The sequence below is a fragment of the Schistocerca serialis genome, chromosome 9 (assembly GCF_023864345.2).
Source record: "Schistocerca serialis cubense isolate TAMUIC-IGC-003099 chromosome 9, iqSchSeri2.2, whole genome shotgun sequence".
Lineage (NCBI taxonomy): Eukaryota > Metazoa > Arthropoda > Insecta > Orthoptera > Acrididae > Schistocerca > Schistocerca serialis.
In genome coordinates this window covers 206,305,995-206,331,277 of record NC_064646.1, presented here as the reverse complement: position 1 = coordinate 206,331,277, position 25,283 = coordinate 206,305,995, and the positions used below count along the sequence as shown (strand labels likewise).

Sequence of the window (25,283 nt, the reverse complement as noted above, 5' to 3'; positions counted from 1 at the left end):
CATCTTTCCATTTGTTACACTAAAAGATTTATTGAAGCAGCTGGAAGTTACTGAATGGTGTGTGACTATTTCTATGTTTCAAAAAATGGCTCTAAGCACTATGGGACTTAACATCTGAGGTCATCAGTCCCCTAGAGCTTAGAACTACTTAAACCTAACTAACCTAAGGACGTCACGCATGTCCACGCCTGAGGCAGGATTCGAACCTGCGATTGTAGCAGTCGCGCGGTTTCAGACTGAAGCACCTAGAACCGCTCGGCCACACCGGCCGGCATTTCTATGTTTACTACACCTACTATACCGGTGTGTGATTCTGGATAGCATCAAGGAATTCAGTTATTTCTGGTTTTGAGCTGGTGTGTCCTTTCTGCTGCCAGCTCCATTGTAACCAGCCAGCTAGAAGAGGCTCTGTATCCTTCTGGGCGGTGCGTCGAACAGCCTTTTGCTGGCAGTGCACCACCGTATAAAGCCCGTTGGCAGATGTATGTGCCGGAACTATTCGCGATCACATGCATGGCACAGCAAAGTAGTTCCTATGTTAGCTGCGTCCTCTGAAGCTGTTCTGCAGGCTCCACTAACTGGTAGCAGTCCCTGGCCATCGTTGGTGGAGACCTGGTGGTGTGTTGCCTTGTGGCCGCCGGTAAGTCTTTGTTTTGACAACACAGATGACGTAGGTACTCCCATCACTGTTGCCCCCACACCACCTACTTCAGGAGCAACACCCCATCAACCATAGGGGATATCAGTCCCCACTCCTGAGCCGGAGAAGCATAAATCTTCTCCAGCTCCTCTCACTGGGAAGGGGTCCCTTAGGTCATTCCCTTCCCAGGTTTCTGCTAGTGGGAAAGATGACACCCGCTATAGGCTGAAGAGCCCAAAAGTAGCTGGTCATAGGGCTTCACGCTCATCCTCAGTCCTGGAGACTAAATCAGTGAACTCCTCCCAGCCTGGGTAACCCAAGGAGCAGTGAGAGAAATGCAAAAAGAAGGTACCTAAGACCAAGGGAATGGCAGTGGCACCCACACCACCGCTACCTACAAGCTCTGCGCCTGCGGGTGAGGTGGAGATTCTGGTGTCCAATGAGGACATAGAACTCACTGGACCCCAAGACACAATGGATATAGACTTCTCGGGCAAAATGTCAGTGGCAGCAGGTGACACTGAGACATAAACTGCCTTATTGAATGTTCCATTCCTTCCCAGTCTCACGATGATGTCATCGTCCAGTGGAATTGGGGTGGTTTTTTCCACCGCCTATCTGAGCTACGACTGTTAAGCTTCGCACCTGCCTTCTGCATTGCCCTCCAGGAAACCTGGTTCCCGGCAATGCGAGCCCCTGCCCTCTGAAGCTATAAGGAATATTACAGGAACCATAGCGACTGTAGTTGAGTGGAGTTTGTGCCTATGTCCTGAACCCAGTATGCAGTAAACCTGTGCCACTTCAAACCCTTCTTGAAGAGCTGTCAGGATAAGGATGACACAGGAAATAACTGTCTGCACTGTGTACCTTCCTCCAAATGGTGCTGTATCCCTGAATGTATTAACTGCACTGATTGATCAACTCCCTAAACCTTACCTACTTCTGGGAGATTTTAACCCTCATCACCCCTTGTGGGGTGGACCGTGCTTGCTGGCAGAGGCAGAGATGTCGAAAATTTATTGTCTCAGTTCAACCTCAGCCTCTTAAATACTGGGTCCACAACACATACCACTGTGGGTCATGCTAGTTACTCGGCCATTGATTTATCAATTTGCAGCCCAGAACTTCTCCCATCTATCCACTGGAGACCACGTGACGGACTGTGTGGCAGTGACCACTTCCCTATCTTCCCGTCTCTGCCCCGGCTTCAGGTCCAAGGGCGCCTGCCCAGATGGGCTTTAAACAAGGTGGACTGGCAAACTTTCACCTCTGCTGTCACCGTTGAATCTCCCTCACATGGTAACATCAATGTAATGGTTGAGCAGGTGACTACAACAATAGTTTCTGTGGCAGAAAACACGATCCCTCGCTCTCTAGGGTGCCCCTGGTGAAAGGCAGTCCCTTGGTGGTCACTGGAAGTCACCGAAGCAATTGAGGATCATCAGTGAGCTCTAAGCGGCACCCTTCCCTAGAGCACCTCATACCCTTTAAACGGCTCCGTGCCCGCGTTCACCAACTTATCAAACAACGGAAGCATGAGTGTTGGGAGAGATAAGTCTCGACCATTGGGTGCCCTACACCACCTTCCCAAATCTGGGCAGAGATCAAATGTGTTTTCGGGTACCAGACCCCAACAGGCGTTCCCGGTGTTAACATAAATGGCATGTTATCTACTGACCCAAACGTGATTGCTGAGCACTATGCTCGAGGCTCTGCATCAGAGAACGATCCCCACTCCTCCACCCTTTCGCACTATCAAACAGCGGCCGGATGGGAAAGTCCTATCATTCACTACAACGCCCCATTTACAGAGTGGGACCTCCTCAGTGCCCTTGAACGTTGCCCCGACACAGCTCGTGGGCCAGACAGGATACAGTCAGATGGCCAAACATATCTCATCTGACTACAAGCGACATCTCTTCATCATCTTCGACTGGACCTGGTGCAATGGCGTCTTCCCATCGCAATGGCAGGAGAGCACCATCATTCCAGTGCTCAAACCCGGTAAAAGCCCGCTTGATGTGGATAGCTATAAGCTCATCAGCCTCACCAACATTCTTTGTAAGCTGCTGGAATGTATTGTCTGTCGGAGGTTGGGTTGGGTCTTGGTCACGTGGCCTGCTAGCTCAATGTCAGAGCAGCTTCTGCCAGGGTCACTCTACCACTGATAATCTTGTCCCTCAAGTCTGCCATCTGAACAGTCTTTTCCAGATGCCAACACCTGGTTGCTGTCTTTTTTTATTTACAAAAAGCATATGACATGACCTGGCGACATCATATCCTTGCCACATTATACGAGTGGGGTCTCCGAGGCCCGCTTCAGATTTCTATCCAAAATTTCCTGTTGCGCCGTACTTTCTATGTCCCAAGTTGGTGCCTCCATAGTTCCCCCCCCATATCCAGGAGAATGGGGTCCCACAGGGCTCTGTATTGACTGTCTCTATTTTTAGTGGTCATTAATGGTCTAGCAGCAGCTGTAGAGCCATCTGTCTCGCCCTCTCTGTATCCAGACGACTTCTGCATTTCATACTGCTCCACCAGTACTGGTGTTCCTGAGCGTTGCCTGCAGGGAGCCATCCACAAGGCGCAGTCATGGGCTGTAGCCCACGGCTTTCAGTTTTTGGCTGCAAAGTCTTTTATGCACTTCTGTTGGCATTGTACCGTTCATCCAGAACCAGAACTTTACCTTAATGACGATCCCCTCACTGTAGTGGAGACATATCGATTTTTAGGACTGGTTTTCGAAGCCTGATTTACTTGGCTTCTGCACCTTCGTCAGCTTAAGCGGAAGTGCTGGCAGCACCTCACTGTCCTCCACTGCCTGAGCAACACCACCTGGGCAGATCGCTCTACGCTGCTGTAGCTCTACAGAGCCCTTGTTCAATCCCGCCTTGACTATGGGAGTCTGGTTTATGATTCAGTGGCGCCCTCAGTGTTGCGTTTACTCGATCCAGTGCACCACTGTTGCGTTCGCTTAACAACAGGAGCTTTTAGGATGAGTCCAGTGTCCTTGCAGACACTGGAGTCCCTCTATTGCAGGTTAGGTGTGCACAACTCCTTGCCAGTTAAGTTGCAAACGTTCATTGTTCTGTGCATATGAATCACAGTCTCCTTTTCCCCATCCATGGTGGTTCATCTCCTGCATCGACGGCCCAGGTCTGGGCTTCCAATTGCAGTTTGTGTCCTATCCTTTCTTTCCAAACTGGAGTCCTTGCCTTTACGACCTATACTTGAGGTCCATTCACATACAACTCCATGATGTACACCTTGTCCGCGGCTTCGTTTAGACCTTTCACATGTCCCTAAGGACTCAGCTAACCCCACGGCTCTCCGCTGCCACTTCCTCTTGATGACATGTACTGAGGCCTTGAAGTGGTTTACACCGACAGCTCAATGGCTGATGGTCACAACAGCTTTGCGTATGTTCGTGGAGGACATATTGAACAGCATTCCTTTCCTGCTGGCTGCAGTGTTTTCACTGTCCAGCTGGTGGCTATATCTTGTGCTCTTGAGCACATCCGTTGATGCCGTTTCTTTTGTGTACTGACTTCTTGAGCAACCTACAAGCTACCAACCAGTGCTACCCTCATCATCCTTTGGTAGCGACCATCCAGGAGTCCATCTATGCTCTGGAGCAGTCCGGTCTTTCAGTGGTGTTTGTCTGGGCCCCAGGACATGTCGCAATCCCAGGTAATGAACTTGCTGACAGGCTGGCCAAGCAGGCTACACGGAAACCGCTTATGGAGATCAGCATTCCAATAACTGACCTGCGTTAATTTTTACGCCCCCAGGGTTTTCGGCGTTGGGAGAAGGAATGGCATGGTCTCAGTAAGCACAACAAACTGCGTGCAATTAAGGAGCCTATGAATGTATGGCAATCCTCCATCCAGGCCTCTCGCAGGGACTCTTGTGGTTCTCTGGCTCCGCATTGGCCACCCTTGGGTGACCCACTGCTACCTCCTGCGCCGTGAAGACGCCCCTCAGTGTCGATGCAGCACCCAGTTGACAGTGGACCTTATTCTGGTGCACTGTCCCACTTTCACTGTCCTGCTACAAGATCTTCGGTTAGTAGACCCGTTGCCACTAATTTTATCTGACAACGCTTCATCGGCTGATTTAGTTCTACGTTTTATTCGTGAGGGTGGGTTTTATCGTTTGTAAGTTTTAGCGCATGTCCTTTGTCTCTCAGTGTCCTCCACCCTAGTGCTTTTAGGGTGGAGGTTTTAATGTGTTGCAGAGCAGCTGGCTTCTCCTTTTTATTCTCATGGTCAGCCAGCCATGGTAATCTGCTCTCTTGTTCTAATCTCTTCTACATGTTTCTTGTGTTTATGTGGATTTCTTCTCCCCTTTTGTCCATTTAAGTGTTTGTTGCCCTTGCGTCGTTCTTGTAGTTTTTCCTTCTCTCCGTTTTGTGTTGTCAGGCTCGCTTGTTTTATTCTCACCCTTGTGGCATTGTTTTATTCGGAACAAGGGACCAATGACCTAGCAGTTCGGTCCCTTCCTCCTCTCTTTTAAACAAACAAACAAACCATCCAACCAACCATCTGTGTGCACGCCCAAATGGCAGCTTACTAAGGCTGACTGGCAGCCTTACTCCTCCATGGCGACCTTCGAAAAACAAGATTTCCTGAATAGTGATGACCAAGTGTACTATCTCACCAATGTTATCCTTACTGCTGCAGAACATTTCATTCCTCTCATTTCTTCTGTACCACGTTGTGTCCTAGTCCCTTGGTGGACTGAGACATGCCACGGTGCAATTCGCACACAGAGATGTGCTTTCCGCTTTTTTGACTGTCATCCTACGATGGCAAACTGCATTCATTATAAACAGATGCATGCAAAGTGTCGTCACGTTCTTCGAGATACAAAAGGACTAGCTGGATTTCATTCGCTAGTTCATTTAACAGTTCCACCCCTTTCTCTGTCTTTTGGGCCAACCTACGACGGCTCTCTGGGACCAAGATCCGTTCCTCCGTTTCCAGTCTCACAGTCGCAGACAATGTTCTCATGGACCCTATTGCTATCTCCAACACCTTGGGCCACCATTTTGCAGAAGTTTCGAGCTCTTCCCACTATCACCCTGCTTTTCTCAATCGGTAACGAGTGGAGGAGGCCCGGCAGATACCCTTTTCTTCTCTGAATCATGAGTGCTACAATGCTGCCTTTACTAGGAGAGAGCTAGATCATACTCTCACTTCATCTCGATCCTCCACTCCAGGGCTGGATGCCATCCACATTCAGGAGTAGCAGCACCTTTCTCATGCAGGCAAGCACTTTCTGCTTAACACGTACAACCGCATCTGGGCAGAGGGCAAATTTCCTGGAAGCTGGAGTGAAGCCACCATCATACCCACCCTAATCCCAGTAAGGACAGGAACCTTCCGTCTATCCGTCACCCCATCTCTCTTACCAGTTGCGTATGCAAGGTGATGAAACATATGATTCATGCCCGGCTGGTATGGTGGCTCGAGAGTCGCAGTGTACTGACAAATGCACAGTGTGGATTTTGAGCACAGCGTTCTGCAGTTGACCATTCTGTTACTTTGTCCACCCATGTTATGAATGGTTTTCTGCGGAAATCAGTGTGTGGCCGTGTTTTTCGATTTGAAGAAGATCTATGACACCTGCTGGAGAAGTGGTATCCTCCAAACTCTTTACATGTGGGGCTTCTGTGGTTGCCTGCCCTGTTTCCTTCAGGCATTTTTACAAGATTGAGTTTTCAAGGTGCGTGTGGGTTCTGCCTTGTCGGACACCTTTATCCAGGTAATCGGTGTGCTTTAGGGTTCCATCCTGTGTGTCGTCCTCTTTGCTATCTCCATTAACCCTGTCATGGCATGTCTCCTACCAGGCACCTCCATCTCCATTTTTGTTGACGATTTTGCCATCTATTGCAGTTCTCCATGGACCTGCCCACTGAGCGGTGTCTTCAGCAGTGTCATGATTGCCTTTACTCCTGGAGCATCGACAATAGCTGGCAGCCCGCTGTACGTGGCTCCTCAGTGTCCTATGTGTCCTCAGCGGTACTTCCTAAGGAGTGGACCGGACTACCCTCCTCTGTTTGTACCAGTTGCTTGTCCATTTGAAACACGACTATGGGTGCTTCGTTTGTACGTCTGTATGTCTAACCCTCTTATGCCGTCTCAGCACTATCCACCATTGTGGCATCCGTTAGGCAACTGGCATTTTTACACTAGCCCGGTTGAGAGTCTGTATCCTGAAGCTGCTGAACTACCACTGTCCTACTGCTGTGACTTTCTCCTCAGCAGGTATGCATGCCGTTTGTCTGCCATGCGTGGCCACCCATTCTATGCTGCCTCCTTTGATGATTCCTTTGATCATCAGTATGGGGCTTGTCCTTCTTCCCTGTTTCCTCCTGGAGTCTGCTTTCAGCACTTTATACGGCGACTTAACTTCACACTACCTGCACCTTTCCCGGCGGGTGTGAACGTCATCACCTTGGCTTCGTGAAGTGGCCAATGTTGACCTTGGCCTTCATTTGCTTCCTAAGGACACTACTCCAGCCTCAGACTGACAGTGGGATCGCATGTGCCTTCGTCATTGGCACCTGTGTCTTTCGCTGTCAGCTTCCGGCACACTCCTCAGTATTTACAGCTGAGTCTTCGCCTTGTATCAGACCACGGAGTACATCCGGCGACAGAGCCTTTTCAATTGTGTCCTCTGCTCAGACTCACTTAGTGCCCTTCAAAGTCTATGTGCGCTGTACACCGTCCATCCGTTAGTGCAGTGGGGTCCAGGAAAACTGTCAACTACTCTTTCTCGGTGGAGCCATTGTCATGTTTCTGTGGGTTCCTGGTCATGTCAGCTTGCCAGGAAATGAGGCTGCCAGAGTTGCAGTCTTCATACCTCAGCCCGCGAGTACCTATATTCCCTCGAATGGTCTGTGTTGCCGTCTGTCAAGAGGTGGTGTCCCTTTGGCATCGCCAATGGTCATCCCTTCACGGGAATAAGCTCAGGCTTACTAAGCCTCTCCCAGCAGCATGGACGACCTCCTTTCGGCCGTCCCACCAAGGGGCGAGGGGGGGGGGGGGGGGAGGTGTTATTTTAACTCGGCTGTGTATTAGGCACTGCCTTTTTAGCCATCGTCATTTGGTAAGTGGAGCTACCCCACCACTTTGTCCACATTACACTCAAGTTTTAACTGTCTGCCACTTCCTGACAGTGTGTCCATTTTTTAACCTTTTACATTCCTGTATGGGTTTGCCGTCTGAGTTATCGGCTGTTTTAGCAAATGACGTGTGGGCTGTCGATTGCGTCTTACTTTTTATCTGCCAAAGCAATATGGTGAAGGCCATTTAATTTTTCGTTTTGCACTTCTTTTTCTGTGTGGTGTCTTTAACCCTTTTTCCACATGCCTGTTTTTAGATGTCTTCTGTTCTGTCAATTGGGATTGACTTGTAGTTGTTTCACCACTCTGTGTTCATGTTCTACAGTTTTGACTTGGGCGCATATGACCCCAGCTGTTTTTGCGCCCTAAAATAATACAAAACCAACAACCAAATCATCATCATAATCTACAACAAGAAGCTGAGATTTTGTCATTTAAGCTGTCTCTTAAGTTTTCTGCTGTTTCTCTTCATTGTTCTTCCTGTCTCACTTTGTTACCTTTACAACTCACGGAAGAAATCACATTTCAGAGGTTTGGACTGTACTTCTGAGTGAGGACCGTTGTTTCAGCCCCCATTAAATCTGTTAGTACTGCCATAGCCAAAGGAATGCTGATAGATTTACTTGATTATCATTAGTAAATAGCTTGTACTTCTTGTCTCATTACGTGTACATCAATGATTTTTTTCCAGGCTACATGGAATCCCAATGTACCACAGACCTCTCAACAAGAATTGGAGGGAATAAAAGTATTACTTGAATCAAAGCTCTCAGATATACAAACAGAGCTCCAGCAACTTCGTGACACTGAAGACAATAATCGACTTGGCCGGCTGCCAAGTGAAAATTTAAAGCAGACTAAGAAGCTTTTGATTCAGTATTTGATAGAGAGACTAACACCTCAATCTCCAGGTAAAATATAGCTTATTATGGCACCAGTGTGACCAAAACTCCTTAATAGTTGAAATGCTGCTTGTTTATGTGAAATGTAGTACAGTTGTGGAAAGATGTGTTTTGAAAGACAGTATTTATGCTAAATGTAATCTGATTCTTGATATGCAAACTAATCTGTTAACACCTTACTTTAGTTAGCATTCTATTTACGACAGCAGAGGGATTGTGCAACAGACAGGCACATTTAAAAGTAGCCTGAACTGCTGAGGCACAGCTAGTGTGAGTAGCAATCTTGTCTGGAGTAAGTAGTGGGAGATACAGAAGAGACATGGGTTGGATGGGGGAGGGTTGGCAGAGTAGGGGGAGGGAAGATGTGGTTTTCTGTCTGTGTGAACATGTAGCGACATGGTGGGGACATCATGGTGGATTGCTAGCCAGGGAAAGTAGGGGGGGGGGGGGGGGGAGTCTTTGCAGTTATGCTAGAGGATAGAAGATAATAGTTGAGGCTGGAGTGGGAGTACGGAATAGTATAGAAGCAGGTGGAGGACGGGGATTAGTGAATATCAAGGACTGAAGGGTTAGTAGAGATTTCCCACCTGTCCAATTCGGAAAAACTAGTGTGGATTGCAAGAATTTAGAAGGGCCAGGCTATGAAGCAGTAATTGATGTCAGGCACACCATTTTGGGCAGCATGCGTAGCAATTGGGTGGTGCAGATGTCTCTTTGGCCACAGTTTAGTGCGGGCCATTCATTCAGGTGGACAACTTGTTGGTGGTCATGCCCATGTGGAATGCCACAAAGTGGTTGCAGATAGGTTTGTTGACCACATGGGTGCTTTTCACAAGTAGGAAACACCTGTGATAAGATTAGAGTGGGTGGGAGCAGGGGGATGCATGGGATAGTTCTTGTGTCTTGGTCTTTTGTAGGGATGTGAACCATGGGCAAGGGTGTTATATCGGTGTGGAGAACGTAGGACAACATAGTTACACCAGTCTGGGTTTGCCATCGTTTGGTTAATATTTTGTATTATTATGTACGAGGGCATTTTGAAAAGTAAAGATACAATGGCTCGCAGTCCTTAAATAGAACATTTATTTAGAAAACATCATTTACATCTTATTAACTGGATTATTTGTTATTTTTCGACCCCCCATTATCCAAACATGTGTTAAGTCAGTGCACAAGCTTTTGTAACCCACAGTCATAGAAGGTTGCCACCTGTTGTCGGAACCACATTTCTACTTCATCTTTGATCTCTTCATTGTCGAGGAATGATTTTCCACCAAGATGTGACTTCACGTAACGGAAGACATGGAAGCCGGTGTGCACAAGTACCAGGCTGTATGGCGGATGGTCCAATACTTCCCATTTGAATTGTTTCAGTAGTGCTTTGGTTACGTGCGCTGTGTGAGGCCGAGTGTTGTCATGAAGCAAGCGGACTCCACTTGTCAGCATTCCCCTGCGTTTGTTTTGAATTGCCCTTCAAAGATGTTTCAAAGTCTGGCAATATGCAGCAACATTGTCGTTCCAGGAGGCATAAATTCCAACAGAAGAATCCCTTGTCTGTCCCAAAAACCAGAAGCCATGATTTTCTTTGCTGAAATCGACGTTTTGCATTTCTTGGCTTTTGGTGAATTCGAATGGCGTCATTGCATTGATTGTTGCTTGGATTCAGGTGTATGGTGATAAACCCACGTCTCGTCACCTGTCGTAATGTGATCAAGAAACTCGTCACCTGCTTCAGCATAGCATGTGAGGAAGTCGAGTGCAAAGCCCATCCTTTTCTTTTTGTGTTCTTCCATTAACAGTTTTGGAACCCAGCACGCACACAATTTCCTGTACCCTAACTTGACCGTCACATCATCATAAAGAGTTGTCATTGATATGTCCAGTATGATCTGAAGCAATTCTTTCAATGTGAGATGTCTATTCGCACGAAGTGCTTCCTCCATTCTCCGAAAAAGGGCATCAGAGATCACAGATGGCCGACCTGTGCTTTGTTTCTCATGAACATCGGTCCTATCTTCAGAGAAATGATGGCACAATTTCACTACATTTTGTCGATTCATAATGTTCCCATAAACAGAAACAATTTCTTTGTGAATATCTGCTGCTTGCTGACCTTTTGCATGAAGAAAATGTATGACGGAGTGCACTTCGCATTTGGCGGGATTCTGAATCGGCGCAGTCATTTTAAACACGACCTACTCCAACCAGAAGCAACGTTCAACTACCGAACGACCGCGAGGAGAAAGCTAACGGTTCAAGGTTAACTTCAGTGTAGCCAACTTGCTCGCCAAAACTCTTCTGTTCCTCTGGTGTGCGGTGTATCTTTACTTTCCAAAATACCCTCGTAGTTCCTGAATGGTGGGCATAATGCTTGAATTATGTTGTAAGACATGAAAATAGATATTAAACTTCCTGGCAGATTAAAACTGTGTGCCAGACCGAGACTCGAACTCGGGACCTTTGCTTTTCGCGGGCAAGTGCTGTACCAACTGAGCTACCCAAGCACGACTCATGCCCCGTCGTCCTCACAGCTTTACTTCTGCCAGTACCTCGTCTCCTACCTTCCAAACTTTACAGAAGCTCTCCTGCGAACCCTGCAGAACTAGCACTCCTGAAAGAAAGGATGTTGCGGAGACATGGCTTAGCCACAGCCTGGGGGAAAATAGATATTGTTTGAAATAAGTAGTTTCAAATACTTAATGGTAACCAACACATTTTATGTCTGTAAAATGCCTTTTTATGCTAAAAGTAATTTTCTTTACTCATTTGCCTAGAACATTGTTTCAGCATCATCATAGACACTATTTGCTGGACGTCCTTCTATCCAAGCAGTATATCTTTGCAAATCTGTTCAGATGTTGTCAGTTACTTATTTCCCAAATTTTGGTCTTGATCTTTACTTTTCTTTTGGGCTTCACTTTAAATTCCCCTCAGATCCTCAGCATTTGTTAGCTGAGTACAGGCTTGGCGACCCCGGGGTTCCTGAGCTGGGGACTGATAAGTGCCACCAGTCCTCTGTCACCGTAAGCTCTGGTCATACTTCAGGGACCACTGTGCAGCGCAGTGGTGGAATGTTGTGTGTTTCGGAGAACAGGGGTCTTGGCTTCACCTCCTGGACCGCGAGGAAGGTACAAAACTCCACACAGAAAACCTCAACCTCAAGTTGTGCTACGTGCTGAGGAGGTGAGTGGCTGTTGAGGTAAAACAGTCTTTAGCGTGCAACCTCTGGGGCACCTGCGGCCCCCCCCCCCCCACCCCCCGCTCTCCCCCCAGTTTTGTAAGGCTTGCTCAGGCATGTAGGGCTCTGCCTGGGTTGACGTTTGTTTCCCTAGCGTCTTGTGGGATCCCTATGGATATATCTCATGAAATTACTACTCGTGATGGGACAGGTGTACCATAAGGCAGCACCTACACCCACTCCTCAAAGAGAGCTTAGTTGGTGAGTCCTCCCGAAAAGAAATCTCACAGTAACAGTGACAGGGCATTAGTGTGCCATAACACTTTCATTGTAATCAAGCGAAATGGGGGAAGCTTTGAGAAGATACCCCCTTCCGATATTCACAAAGCATTGGAAGGTCTTGCTGGGTCTCTGAAAAGTGTCCAATGGCTTTGTAATGGAACACTTTCAGTTGAAACTGTTCATTCCAACCAAATAACTTAAGATTCTGGGATATTAGGCCTTAGGTGACTACCCAGTAGAGGCTGAGTTTCATAACACCCTTAACTTTAGTAAGGGCATGGTTACCTGCTCTGATATAATGGAGGTGGGTCCTGCGGAGTTACGTGAAGAGTGGAAGAATGTGGGTGTCACGAAAGTGCAGAATTATATGAGGAGAGTCAATGCCAAATTGGAAAAATCAGCAACATTTATTGTAACGTTTAGTACTCCAGAATTACCGGAACATATCCTTGCAGGCTATATCCACCTTAAGGTTTGCCCTTTTGTTCCAAATCCCATTTTATGCTATAAATGTCAAAGATTTGGCCATACCACTATGAGATGTAACGGGAAGGCTACGTGTGGCAATTGTGGAGGCTCTGCTCACGAGTCAGGGTCTTTTTGTACACTTCTTCCGAAATGTGTAAACTGCTCTGGGGATCGCCCAGTGTGGAGCAGAAAGTATGGGGTTTACAACGAGGAAAGGAAAATTCAAGAGTTGAAAGTAAAGAGATGCGAACCCTATGGTGAAGCTAAAAAGGCTTTCAAAGCCATGCAACCACCGGCTTTTGCTGCTACTTTTGCATCAGCCCTTAAGGCACCAATCGCTAAGTGTGATGCCTCCACGCAAACTCGGTCCACAGATTCAAGTACGAGCACATGCACTTGTCGATGTACCTGTGGGGAAAACACTCCACTTGCAACTGACTTCGTTCGGAAGCAATCAGCAGTAGGTGTACTACCTACACCACATACCATTCCCCAACATCAGAAACCAACTAAGCCGTCCCTGCAAACCAGGCACCGCCTCCTCCTGTCAGTAAAGAAAAACGTCCTTTGAAAAGTAGTTCTAAGTCCAAGAAAACGGTAGCTAAACTTTTGGATCGACAAACTCTCTCATCTTCTGATGGAGACTATGCTCTTGAAGATATGGACTTCCAATCGGAGGAACCAGAGAGCATGGAACCGGCTAATATTCCCCCTGATCCCCCTGGTAAATCACCACCTCTCACTAACCAGTGTCTTCCACAGGGCCTTCTGTGTTGCAGTGGAATTTGAATGGATATCGCTCACATCTGGAAGAATTGCAGCTGCTGGTCCAGGATACAAGAAACACATCTTAGTCACAGACACATCTTCATTACGGTGCTACCACATATACAGGGAGGACGATACTACTGGAGACAGGGCAAAAAGTGGATGACAGATACCAATCCTCTTCTGTCCCTCTTACACGACCACACAAGAAATTGCTGTGAAAGTTCTGGCACCTTTTACTATCACAGTGTTCTTTGTACCTGCCCCCCCCCCCCCCCCCCCCCCCCAATGAAGCTTTGGATGCAGACGCACTGGCAGACCTCTTCCAGGCACTCCCACACCCATTCGTCCTTGTGGGGGACTTCAATGCCCACAATGTGCTGTGGGGCTCAGCTACTACTTGCTCCAGAGGTCGGATGATCGAGCGACTCGTCCATTGTGAGAATATTTACCTTCTGAACACAGGTCAGACGGCTCAGTTTTACACAGCTACAGGGTATTTTTCAGCTATTGACCTTTGTTTTTGTTCCCCAGCTATTGCAGACACAGTTCAGTGGGAAGTGGCTCCAGATTTACATTCTAGTGACCACTTCCCAGTGTGGATCTGTCTGCTGACTAGGACGGTGGCCAACAGTAGTCCATGCATATGGATGGTACAAAGGGCAAATTGGTTACAGTTCAATTGACAGGCTATTTTTGAACAAAAGGATTGTGCACAGGAGGCCCATATCACTCTTGAGATTGGAAGGGCTGCCGTAGAGTCCATCCCCTGGTCTAGTAACCACCTCAGGTGACGGCCTGTACCTTGGTGGAATGACGATTGTTGATTAGCCATTAGGGCCAAACGGACAGCCCTGTGGAACTTCACTGTCTGACTACAGACAATCGTCGTGCCTTCAGGTTGTAAGATCACATGCAAAGCGAGTAATCAAAGAACGGAAGAGGGCTTCCTGGAGGGAATTCACGACTTCCATTACTCGGTCCATTTCTGCTGTGCACATTCGGGAATCAATAAGACAGATTTCAGGCAAGGGTAATCCACATCGCCTTATGGACTTGTCAAATAATGGGGTCTTGGTGGACACGCAAGAAGACATGGCTCATGTTTCAGCTGGACACTTCTTTACTGTTACTAAGTCATCCAGACAAGCTCCTGGCGTTCTGCTATTCCGTTGGACAGCAGAAATGAGGAAGCTCAATTTCTTCTCACATAATGAGGAAGCCTACAACCTTCCATTCTCCATGTGGGAACTGGAATCATCTTTATCTGCAGCCAGACACACTGTGCTAGGACCTGACCTGATGAGATCCATTATACCATGCTTTGTCAACTGTACCCTGAAGCAAAAGGTCAGCTCCTCTCGTTTAATCAGATCTGGTTTGATGGACAGCACCCCATGACTTGGAAGGAGGCAATATTAATTCCATTCTGGATACCAGGCAAGCACCGTAGCAACCCTAACAGTTATTGGAGTGTCGCGCTTACCAGTTGTATGGGTAAGAGTCTTGAACGCATGGTCAACCGCCGCCTCGTCTGGCTGCTCGAGTCCCGAGGTCACCTGAGCTGCTCCCAGTGCAGTTTCAGGCGCTACTGTTCCACTCTTGACAACTTAATTCTACTGAAGATGGTGATACAGGAGTCCTCCTTACATCGAAACCATTTAGTTCGTGTGCTTTTTGACCTCGAAACAGCATCTGATGACACTGCTTGGAGGTACAACCACCTTCACCAACTTCATGAATGGGAACTACACGTACGCCTGCCACTTCTGATCCAATCCTTTTATGAGTACTGGCGTTTTCGGCATCACATTGGCGATGCCATGTCTGATTGCTATGTTCAGGAGAATGGTGTGCCCCAGGGCGGTGTCCTTAGTGTCTTGTTTGACTTGAAATTAACACGGATCCCACACCTGAAAGACCTACGAACAAAGGGCTTCCAGTTGTTGAACATTTTGAAATGTCTTGGCAGAAAAACATGGGGAGCTCTTAGGTCCCGCCTCCTGCAGTTTTATGGGGCATTTGTTCGATCCCACTTAAACTATGGCAGCGTGCCCTACAGATCGGTCCATCCTTCCTACTTCTGGATGTTAGATGCTGTCCACCATGAGGGAATTCGGATAGCAACTGGAGCCTTTTGGACCAGCCCAGTTCAGAGTCCGTGTGCAGAGGCTGGTGAACCACCACTCTGGATTCGGCTATGTATCCTTTTGGCTCAACAGGTGGTGAAAATCACAGCGTCACCTCAGTCATTGGCATTTAGTGATCCCACCCACCTTCGAACGACTGCTCAGGAATTGGCCCTAAGCGACCCAGCCATTTGGTATACATGCTACAGACTGTCTCAAGGATGGTTTTATTGTTATTTATACAGACAGATCCCAGCAGGGGAATGCTCTCGGTTGTTCTGCAGTTTTCCCTGATAGAATTTTTAGTGTGTGTCTTCCAAAACAGTTTACAAATTATGGTGCGGAGTTATTCTGATGGTACTGGAGAGGGTTCACAGACATCACCATATGAGTTTTCTTGTCTGTTCCTGCTCTCTTAGTGTGCTGCAGGTACTTCACCAAATGTATCCGGTAGACCCGCTGATTCAGCTCATCCACGACTCCTTACAGCAGCTCCAACACCATGGCAAGGAGGTGATCTTTTTCTTGGTACCTGCCCAAATTTGGATACAGGGTAACGACGTGGCTGACAAAGCTGCCAAGGAAGCATGTCGGGATGGTGCTGTCCATCAATGTCCCATCCCATTGCACGCCATTATCTCATTTTCTGACAGATGCATCATGCGTCAGTGGGAGACTGAATGGTTGCTTGTGACAGACAAAAAACTGTGGTCGCTCAAATCGACCACAAAGGCTTGGCGGCCTTCACGTCAGCCTCACCGCTGGAAGAAGGTTTTGCTTACCAGACTGCGCATCGGGCATAGCCCTTTCACACGTCTTCCTCTTCCAGTGGAAGGATCCACCTTTCTGTGAAGTTCGTGGCATGCCTCTTTCAGTTCAGCATATTGTGGCTACATGTGTCCTGTATAATGATATTAGGGCAGACCTCGGTTTCGCTGTAGATGTGCCCACCATCCTTGAAGGTACCAATACGAGTGTTACAAGAGTGGTGAAATTTTGTGAACTGTCAGGCCTCATCCCTAAACTGGTAGGGAAGGGTGGCAGACTTTAACACATTATAAACTGCTCCGAATGTGGGGACAGCCTTTGTCCCCACCCATGAGATTTGCATGTTTACTTTTCGTCAGGGCGCTGATGACCATGATGTCGAGCATCCCCTCAACCCCAAATCATCATCATCATCATCATCACTTTAAATTGATTTTTTTCATATGGACAAATTTTTGGTCTGTCCAACTGCGTAACTGTTCGTCGTGGTTCTCAAATGTATAAGGGCATTATCATAAGTAAGGTGGATATACAGTAAGTTGTTCTAGTCCCTTCTAAAGGATTGTGCCCATTTAGAAAAGCTCTGGATAGTAACTTCAGGGAGGCACTTACCAGTACTTATCACCTGGGAGCCAATGACAATGAGATTTACTATTGAGTGTGGCTGGTGAGTCGCTTTCAGAGAGGGCTTGCCAACATGCTTTCCACATTAACAGCTAGGAAGCTTCCTCGCTCACCATTGGACAGTTGTAGCAGTGTTTTGACTAAATGGAAAATTGCTGCTGTTGAGGTAAACTGTGGGCTAGTTCAGAGGACTGCTAATTGAATGTGCATAGCAATGTTGAGTGTTTTGCCAAGTAGCGAGTTGTGATATTTGTGTATATCCCGCACGTCCAGGGCCTCGCTGCGATGGAGCACTTCCTTTCACGCCGATCACCTGCCAAACTACCTAAAACCTCTTTCCTCATTACCATAGCCAGCTTCTTCCTGACCCACAACTTCTTCACTTTTGAAGGCCAGACATACCAACAATTAAAGGGAACAGCCATGGGCACCAGGATGGCTCCCTAGTACGCCAACCTATTCATGGGTCGCTTAGAGGAAGCCTTCTTGGTTACCCAAGCCTGCCAATCCAAAGTTTGGTACAGATTTATTGATGACATCTTCATGATCTGGACTCACAGTGAAGAAGAACTCCAGAATTTCCTCTCCAACCTCAACTCCTTTGGTTCCATCAGATTCACCTGGTCCCACTCCAAATCCCATGCCACTTTCCTTGATGTTGACCTCCACCTGTCCAATGGCCATCTTCACACGTCCGTCCACATCAAACCCACCAACAAGCAACAGTACCTCCATTATGACAGCTGCCACCCATTCCACATCAAAAGGTCCCTTCCCTACAGCCTAGGTCTTCATGGCAAATGAATCTGCTCCAGTCCGGAATCCCTGAACCATTACACCAACAACCTGACAACAGCTTTCGCATCCCGCAACTACCCTCCCGACCTGGTACAGAAGCAAATAACCAGAGCCACTTCCTCATCCTCTCAAACCCAGAACCTCCCACAGAAGAAACACAAAAGTGCCCCACTTGTGACAGGATACTTTCCAGGACTGGATCAGACTCTGAATGTGGCTCTCCAGCAGGGATACGACTTCCTCAAATCCTGCCCTGAAATGAGATCCATCCTTCGTGAAATCCTCCCCACTCCACCAAGAGTGTCTTTCCGCCGTCCACCTATCCTTCGTAACCTCTTAGTTCATCCCTAAGAAATCCCCAAACCACCTTCCCTACCCTCTGGATCCTACCCTTGTAACCGCCCCCAGTGTAAAACCTGTCCCATGCACCCTCCCACCACCACCTACTCCAGTCCTGTAACCCGGAAGCTGTACACGATCAAAGGCAGAGCCACGTGTGAAAGCACCCACGTGATTTACCAACTGACCTGCCTACACTGTGACACATTCTATGTGGGAATGACCAGCAGTAAACTGTCCATTCGCATGTATGGACACAGGCAGACAGTGTTTGTTGGTAATGAGGATCACCCTGTGGCTAAACATGCCTTGGTGCACGACCAGCACATCTTGGCACAGTCCGGGTTATCTGGATACTTCCCACTAACACCAACCTATCCGAACTCCGGAGATGGGAACTTGCTCTTCAATATATCCTCTCTTCCCGTTATCCACCAGGCCTCAATCTCCGCTAATTTCGAGTTGCCGTCACTCATACCTCACCTGTCATTCAACAACATCTTTGCCTCTGCACTTCCGCCTCGACTGACATCTCTGCCCAAACTCTTTGCCTCTGTATATGTCTGCTTGTGTCTGTATATGTGTGGATGGATATGTGTGTGTGTGCGAGTGTATACCCGTCCTTTTTTCCCCCTAAGGTAAGTCTTTCCGCTCCCGGGATTGGAATGACTCCTTACCCTCTCCCTTAAAACCCACTTCCTTTCGTCTTCCCCTCTCCTTCCCTCTTTCCTGATGAGGCAACAGTTTGTTGCGAAAGCTTGAATTTTGTGTGTATGTTTGTGTTTGTTTGTGTGTCTATCGACCTGCCAGCGCTTTCGTTCGGTAAGTCACCTCATCTTTGTTTTTATATATAATTTTTCCCACGTGGAATGTTTTTTTTCCCCCAGGAAATTTGACCTTGTGCTTCATTACCTCTTTTTGTATTGCTGTAGGCACAATTGCAGGATAATTAAACTAGTCATCCCACCTATTCATAATTCCTATAAAGAAAAATATTTATTTATAAGAATGGGTGTAGCTATAAAGACAATTATGTTTAATTTAGTAGTCTTAAGAGAAATACCATATTTTACAAGGTGTAAAACTTTGCTTCTGCCGTTTTTTCCCCAACATTTGAGACTTTAATGAAACAAATTGATTACACATGTATCATTCAAAGTATTTTTCATCACTGGCCACTACTTTCTCTCATCTTTCGGGCAGTGTACGAATCCCGCGTCAAAAAAATTGTTCATCTTTTGAATCTATCCAATTTGTGACTTCTTCATGTGATCGGAAGTGTTGGTCAGCCAGGCCATGCGCCATTGATCAAAACAGGTGATAATCAGAGGGAGCAATATCTGGATAATACGGCAGGTAGGATAGGACTTCCCATTTTAATGTTTCCAAGTATGTTTTGACCTCCTTTGCAACGTGGGGTCGAATGTTGTCATGCTGCAAAATCATTTTATTGTGCCTCTCACTGTATAGCGGCTGTTTGTCTTTTAATGCTCTGCTCATATGCATTAATTGCATTCGATAACTAGCACTTGTGATTGCTTCACTTGGTATTAACACCTCATAGTACACGACGCCAAACTGATCCCACCAAATGCAGAACATGATCTCGGAGCCGTGAATATTCGGTTTGGCCGTCGACTTGGAAGCATGGCCGGGATATCCCTACGATTTTTTGCATTTAGGGTTATCGTAATGAACCCATTTTTCGTCCCCGTTCACAATGCGATGCAGAAATCCCTTCCGTTTTTGCCTCTGAAGCAACTGTTCACAAACACACAAGTGCTGTTCAATGTCTCTTGGTTTCAGCTCACACGGGACCCAAGTTCCTTCTTTCTGACTCATGCCCATAGCCTTGAGACATTTTGAAATGACTTGCTGTGTCACTCCCACTAATTGCGCCAATTCTTCTTGAGTTTGACGCGAGTCTTCACTCAGCAATGTCTCCAATTCTGCTTCTTCGAAAAAATTCTCTCTTCTACTACTATGCCGGTCTAAGACGTTAAAATCACCATTCTTGAAGTGTTGAAACCACTCATGACACATTCTTTCACTAATAGCGTCCTTACCATACATACTTGACAGCATTCGATTTGACTCGGCCGCTGTTTTCTTCATATTGAAACAAAACAGTAACACTTCCCACAAATGACGAGAATTAGGCCCATAAACTGACATTTTCAATCAAGAACAACTTTATGATGCAGACACAAATCGACTAACGTTTGAATGAAGTTATGTTGACCGAGGTCCAAGCTAACTGCCTGGCATCTGCGATCTGTTTCTTTCGACCGCTGCTTACCGTCGTCGCCACCTATCGGCAAATGGTGGAAGCAAATTTGTACACCTTATACATCAACTAGGTAATCTTACTTTTTAAAGCTAGACTGTAGCAGTTATGTACTCTCAAAGAAATGTTACATTTTGTCGTCGACAGTGGTAGTTTGATGGCCATAGTGCAACTATACAAATAATATTGCTTTCCTCAGTTGTTTCATTATTTGGACATATTTCCATCTATTAAAAAATTGTGTGTTGTAAATAATTAAAGCAGAAAGGTAACAACTCACCATATAGTTTAGCTGTTGAGTCATTGACAGGAACATAAACAGGAATGAGAACATTGCTAGCTTTTGAACAAATTCTTCTTCAGAACTCGGCACCCGCCGAACCTAGAGGACACACAGAAGAGCAGCAGCAGCAGCACTTGGGTGTTACACTCAGGGTGTATACGACCTGGGACAACCGGGAAATCCGGGAAAAACCCGGGAATTTTTTCATCTGGGAGAAAACTGGGAAAAACCCGGGAATTTTTCGGAATTCTGGGAATTTTTCATTGTTTTAGCTTTCAGTTAAATTTTTGCAATTTTGACTGCAGAATTGATTCTCTAGCAAAGAATGTTATTGTATCCTGCTACTGGAGAATGATACTGCAGCAATAAAATATAAACGAGAGGGAAAAAATAAAACTTTAGTGGCAAAGGAAATGTGCAATTTACAACAACAAAACACCGTGCACGCACAAGCGTCTGCAAATAGCAAAAATATCTCAAAGGCCATAGGGCGCAGACTGTAATTCTTCGTAACAATAAATTGCTTGCTATGAGCATGATGTCACAACTGGTGACATTAGGTTCGTTTGACCAATTGCCAGCGGTCTGTTGTGCGTGCGCATTTGACTTGGGTATAAGCAGTACCTCCTCCCGCTACTTGAAGTTTGGCTGTTAGCTGTATCGGTAGTAGCAGCAAGCAGCCAGATGCAAACGAGAAAATTTTTTCTCTCGCGCCCTAGCTGCCAGATTCGCTCTTGCACAGAGTTGTCTGAGTTGTAGTGGGGAGGAGGTTAACCTCCACGTGACTCGTGTTTACGAAAGCTTAATATCAGATGGGACCTACTTCATTGTGAATCTGGAAAAAGCCAATTTGCACTTCAAGATTAATTATGCATTTTAGTGTGGTTTACAAAATTCCGATGCTCTTTGGAGTATCCTCTGATGCCCTGTTTCTTTTATGGTGTAATGTAAGCCCTGTTAGTGCTTTATACACCCGAAAATGCGGGCTTTCTACACCACTAGAGTTCCACACGCACAATAATGCCTGTTTCCTGGTGCTCTCTGGCAACTGGTAAATCGAACTTATTTCTAACAGTATCCGGATAGTATTGCGAACTGTGGTTAGAAAAGTGTTACTTTCAAAGAAAATTTCTTTTTACGCAACATGAATTTTGTTACGTGTGAGAAAGTGGGATGGATATCTAAATCACAGAGCGTTCGAAACTGAACAGTTTGAGGACCACCCACTTACAAGAATTTCCAGCCGAGACATTTATGTCAGAATTTTAAATTTACTGGCACATTTGTGTGATGTATCTTAAAGTATAACACGCGCAAAAAAAAAAAAAAAATCAATATTACATGTGAAAGCTTAGCTTCTGTTGTAGCGTGTTAATCTTAGAGACCAAAATTTTATGTGAAAGCTTAGCTTTTCTTGTAGATATACGGTACTGTGTACATTAATGTAAACCGTTAACTTTTCCTCTTGCGTGTTTGCGCTATGTAACCAGTGATCTTGCTATTGGCTGACTATAACAGGTGTCCTATGCTCTGAATAGCTGCTGTCATCGGCTAGCGAGATCTCGTGGCTTGAGATACGACTCGCTTACAAAAGGACATCACAACCTCAGTTTCAACGCTCCGGAAACTAACGCGCTGTGTTTAGTGCAATTCAAATTTATACTTTCGTAATATGAAAATATGCAGCGTATATGCTGCTGCAAATCAAAGGTCTTTCCAAAACTTCTCTCCTTTTTTTAAAATTAAAAGTCTCTCCAAAACTTCTCTGGCCTGTCTTTTCTTTTTTTTTTCCCCCGGGAAGTTCTACGCGATTGTATAAAATGTTAAGCATTCAAAGGATTGATAAGTTTTACAGTTCCAAGGGAAAATCTATGGAAAACCTACTGTCACTTAGCACAGAAAAAGTGTATTTTCAACTGGGAAAAAGCATATTCCTTAAACAGGATTTCCAGGAGAAATCCGGGAATAATCCGGGAATTTTTTTTCCTTGTCCCCGTATACACCCTGTACACTGTAAATTAATTTAGTCTTTGTTTTTTGTTCATGTGCTTCTGCAAAGAAGTGAACTGTACGTGTGTATTTTACTGTATAGACTAGTGGTTAGAAAATTAATCGTAGTTTTTGTTTTTGAATAAGTCTTGTGAATATCCTTCCTAGTGTAAATTTTCCTTGCAGAGAAACTTATTTCTGTTTAATAGCTTGTGGTCTCAGAGTTAAGCGAGAAATCTGCACACCAACTTTTAGTGTTACTTTATTCTCCTTTGGCGTATTTTGAAACTCAGTAACGCCATTCGAGACCTCGTATCTATCTTATACACAGTACGATATGGCTAGGGACTGTGCTTGTTGGGAGCGGACACAAGGAGAGTTGGCTGCAGTCCGTAAACTGCTGGAAGCTGCGTTGACTACCATCGACAAGCTTCTAGCTAATGCTCAAGTTGCGGTGACGTCGGGGCGCCAGTGACGAGATCTGCGACACCTTTGGTGTCACTGGAATCCCCTGGTGGCCTGGACATCACTGCGGCTTCTGATACTCAACATTTTACCGGTTCATCCTCACTCCATAGTGGGTGGCAGGCAGTGGTGAGTTCATGTGTCACTGGGCAGAAGGCGAAAGAGGGAGCAGGCCATGCAGCCGGCTCCCTACATATTAGCGACAGGTACGAGGTGCTTTCCAGTGTAGATGATAACTCTGAGCCAGTGCGGGATGCCTCTCCTGTTGGGCCAGCAGTCAATTTAACTGCCCAGTCCGGACAAGTACAGAGGTGGTATGCTAGTCATTGGGAGCTCCAGTGTTAGGCGGGTGATGGAGCCGCTGAGGGAGATAGCAGGCAAGGCAAGAAACAGTTCCAGTGTGCATTCGGTATGTTTGCTGGGGGGTCTCGTCTGTGATGTGCAGGAGGCCCTGTCGGTGGCTACCGAGCGCACTGGGTGCAACTGGCTGCATGTAGTAGCAGGTCGACACGAATGACGCCTGCCTCTTGGGTTCTGAGGCCATCTTCAGCTCCTGTCGGCAGCTGACTGATTTGGTGAAGGCAACTAGCAACGCACGTGGGGTGCAGGCTAAGCTGTCTGTTTGTAGCATCGTACCAAGGGTTGATTGCAGTCCTTTGAGTTTGGAGCAGAGTGGAAGGTCTAAACCAGAGGCTCAGACTGCTCTGCGACTGCATTGGATGAGAATTTCTCAACCTCCACTATCGGGTGCAGAATTGTAGGGTTTCCCTTAATAGGACAGGTGTACACTACATGCAGGAAGCGGCTGCTAGGGTAACGGAGTATGTGTGGTGTTCACATGGGGCTTCTTTAGGTTAGAGGACCCCTCTCGTGGGAGCAAACACGATTTGCCTGTTACATCAGCCACAGTGACCTCAGAGTATCTTGATCCTCCCAGATTAAAAATAGGAAAGATTAATGTGATTTTAATAAACTGCAGGAGCATCCAAGGAAAGCTCCCAGAATTAATATCGCTTATTGAAGGTTATAATGCACAGATAGTATTCGGAACAGAAAGCTGGTTGAAGCCAGACGTCAGTGACAATGAAATCCAAAGTTCAGACTGGAATGTTTATCGTGAGGATAGGTTAGTCGCCAGTGTTGGCGGCGTGTTTATTGCAGTAAAAAATTCTATAAAATCTAGCAAGGTTATCATGAATTCTGAATGTGACTTAATCTACGTGAAATTGAATACCATAGAACGGTTAAAAATGGTGATCAGATGCATTTATAGACCACTTGAATCAGGATCTGTAGTTGTAGAGTGCTTCAGACAGAGCTTGCAGAATATCGTTAGTAATTTTCCTGATCACGCCATTGTGGTAGGAGGTGACCTCAACTTACCAGGTATAGATTCGGAGTGTTATGCCATCAAAACTGGTGCCAGAGACAGGGAATCGTGTGGCATTGTTCTGGGTGTCTTGTCCGAAAATTACTTTGAGCAGATACTTAGAGAATCAACTCGTGAGGGTAACATCTTAGACCTCATGGCATCAGACAGACCTGAACTTATCAAATCAGTTAACGTATAGGAAGGTATCAGTGTTCATAAGGCTGTGACAGCACCTATGATGGTGGGTCCTACAAGGAATGTTAGAAAGGTATTTCCTCAGAAAGGGTGACAGGATACAAATTTCAGACTATTTCAGCAATCAGCATTAAATATGTGGAGAACAAATGGAAAAAAGTCAAAGACATCATTCAATATGCCCTTGACATGTATGTTTTGAGTAAGGTTTTAAGGGATGAGAAAGATCCACCGTGGTTTAATAGCCGTGTTAGTAAAGCTCTACGTAAACAAAGAGCACTTCATCTCAGATTCAAGAGAAGTAAAAACCTAGCTGACAAAGAACGGCTGAACGAAGCGAAAATGAGCGTAAGGAGAGCAATGAGAGAAGCGTTCAATGATTTGGAAAGTAAGACGTTGCTAACTGACATGAGTAAAAACCCTAACAGATTTTGGCCTTATGTAATATCAGTAAGTGTGTCAGTCATCTATTCATTCTCTCAGCGACCACACCAGCACCGAAATGGAAGATAACAGAGAGAAGGCCGAAACACTGAATTCGCTGTCACCTTGTGAATGTCAAAATGGCAGATATTGAGATAACTGATCATGGAATTGAAAAGCAGCTATAACTGCTAGTAGTGGAAAGGCTTCAGGACCAGATGAGATACCTATAAGAGTCTATAAA

At 46.2% G+C, this 25,283-nt stretch overlaps 1 protein-coding gene across 1 annotated transcript in view; it reads left to right on the top strand.

Annotated features, from left to right (window-relative positions):
- The window catches only part of LOC126419329 (uncharacterized), a 93,819-nt gene that overhangs the window by 7,480 nt on the left and 61,056 nt on the right, over positions 1–25,283 (top strand). Inside the window, exon 2 of the mRNA XM_050086514.1 lies at positions 8,461–8,680. Within this exon, the coding sequence (XP_049942471.1) occupies positions 8,461–8,680 (220 nt within the window). The remainder of the gene's footprint in view (positions 1–8,460; positions 8,681–25,283) is intronic.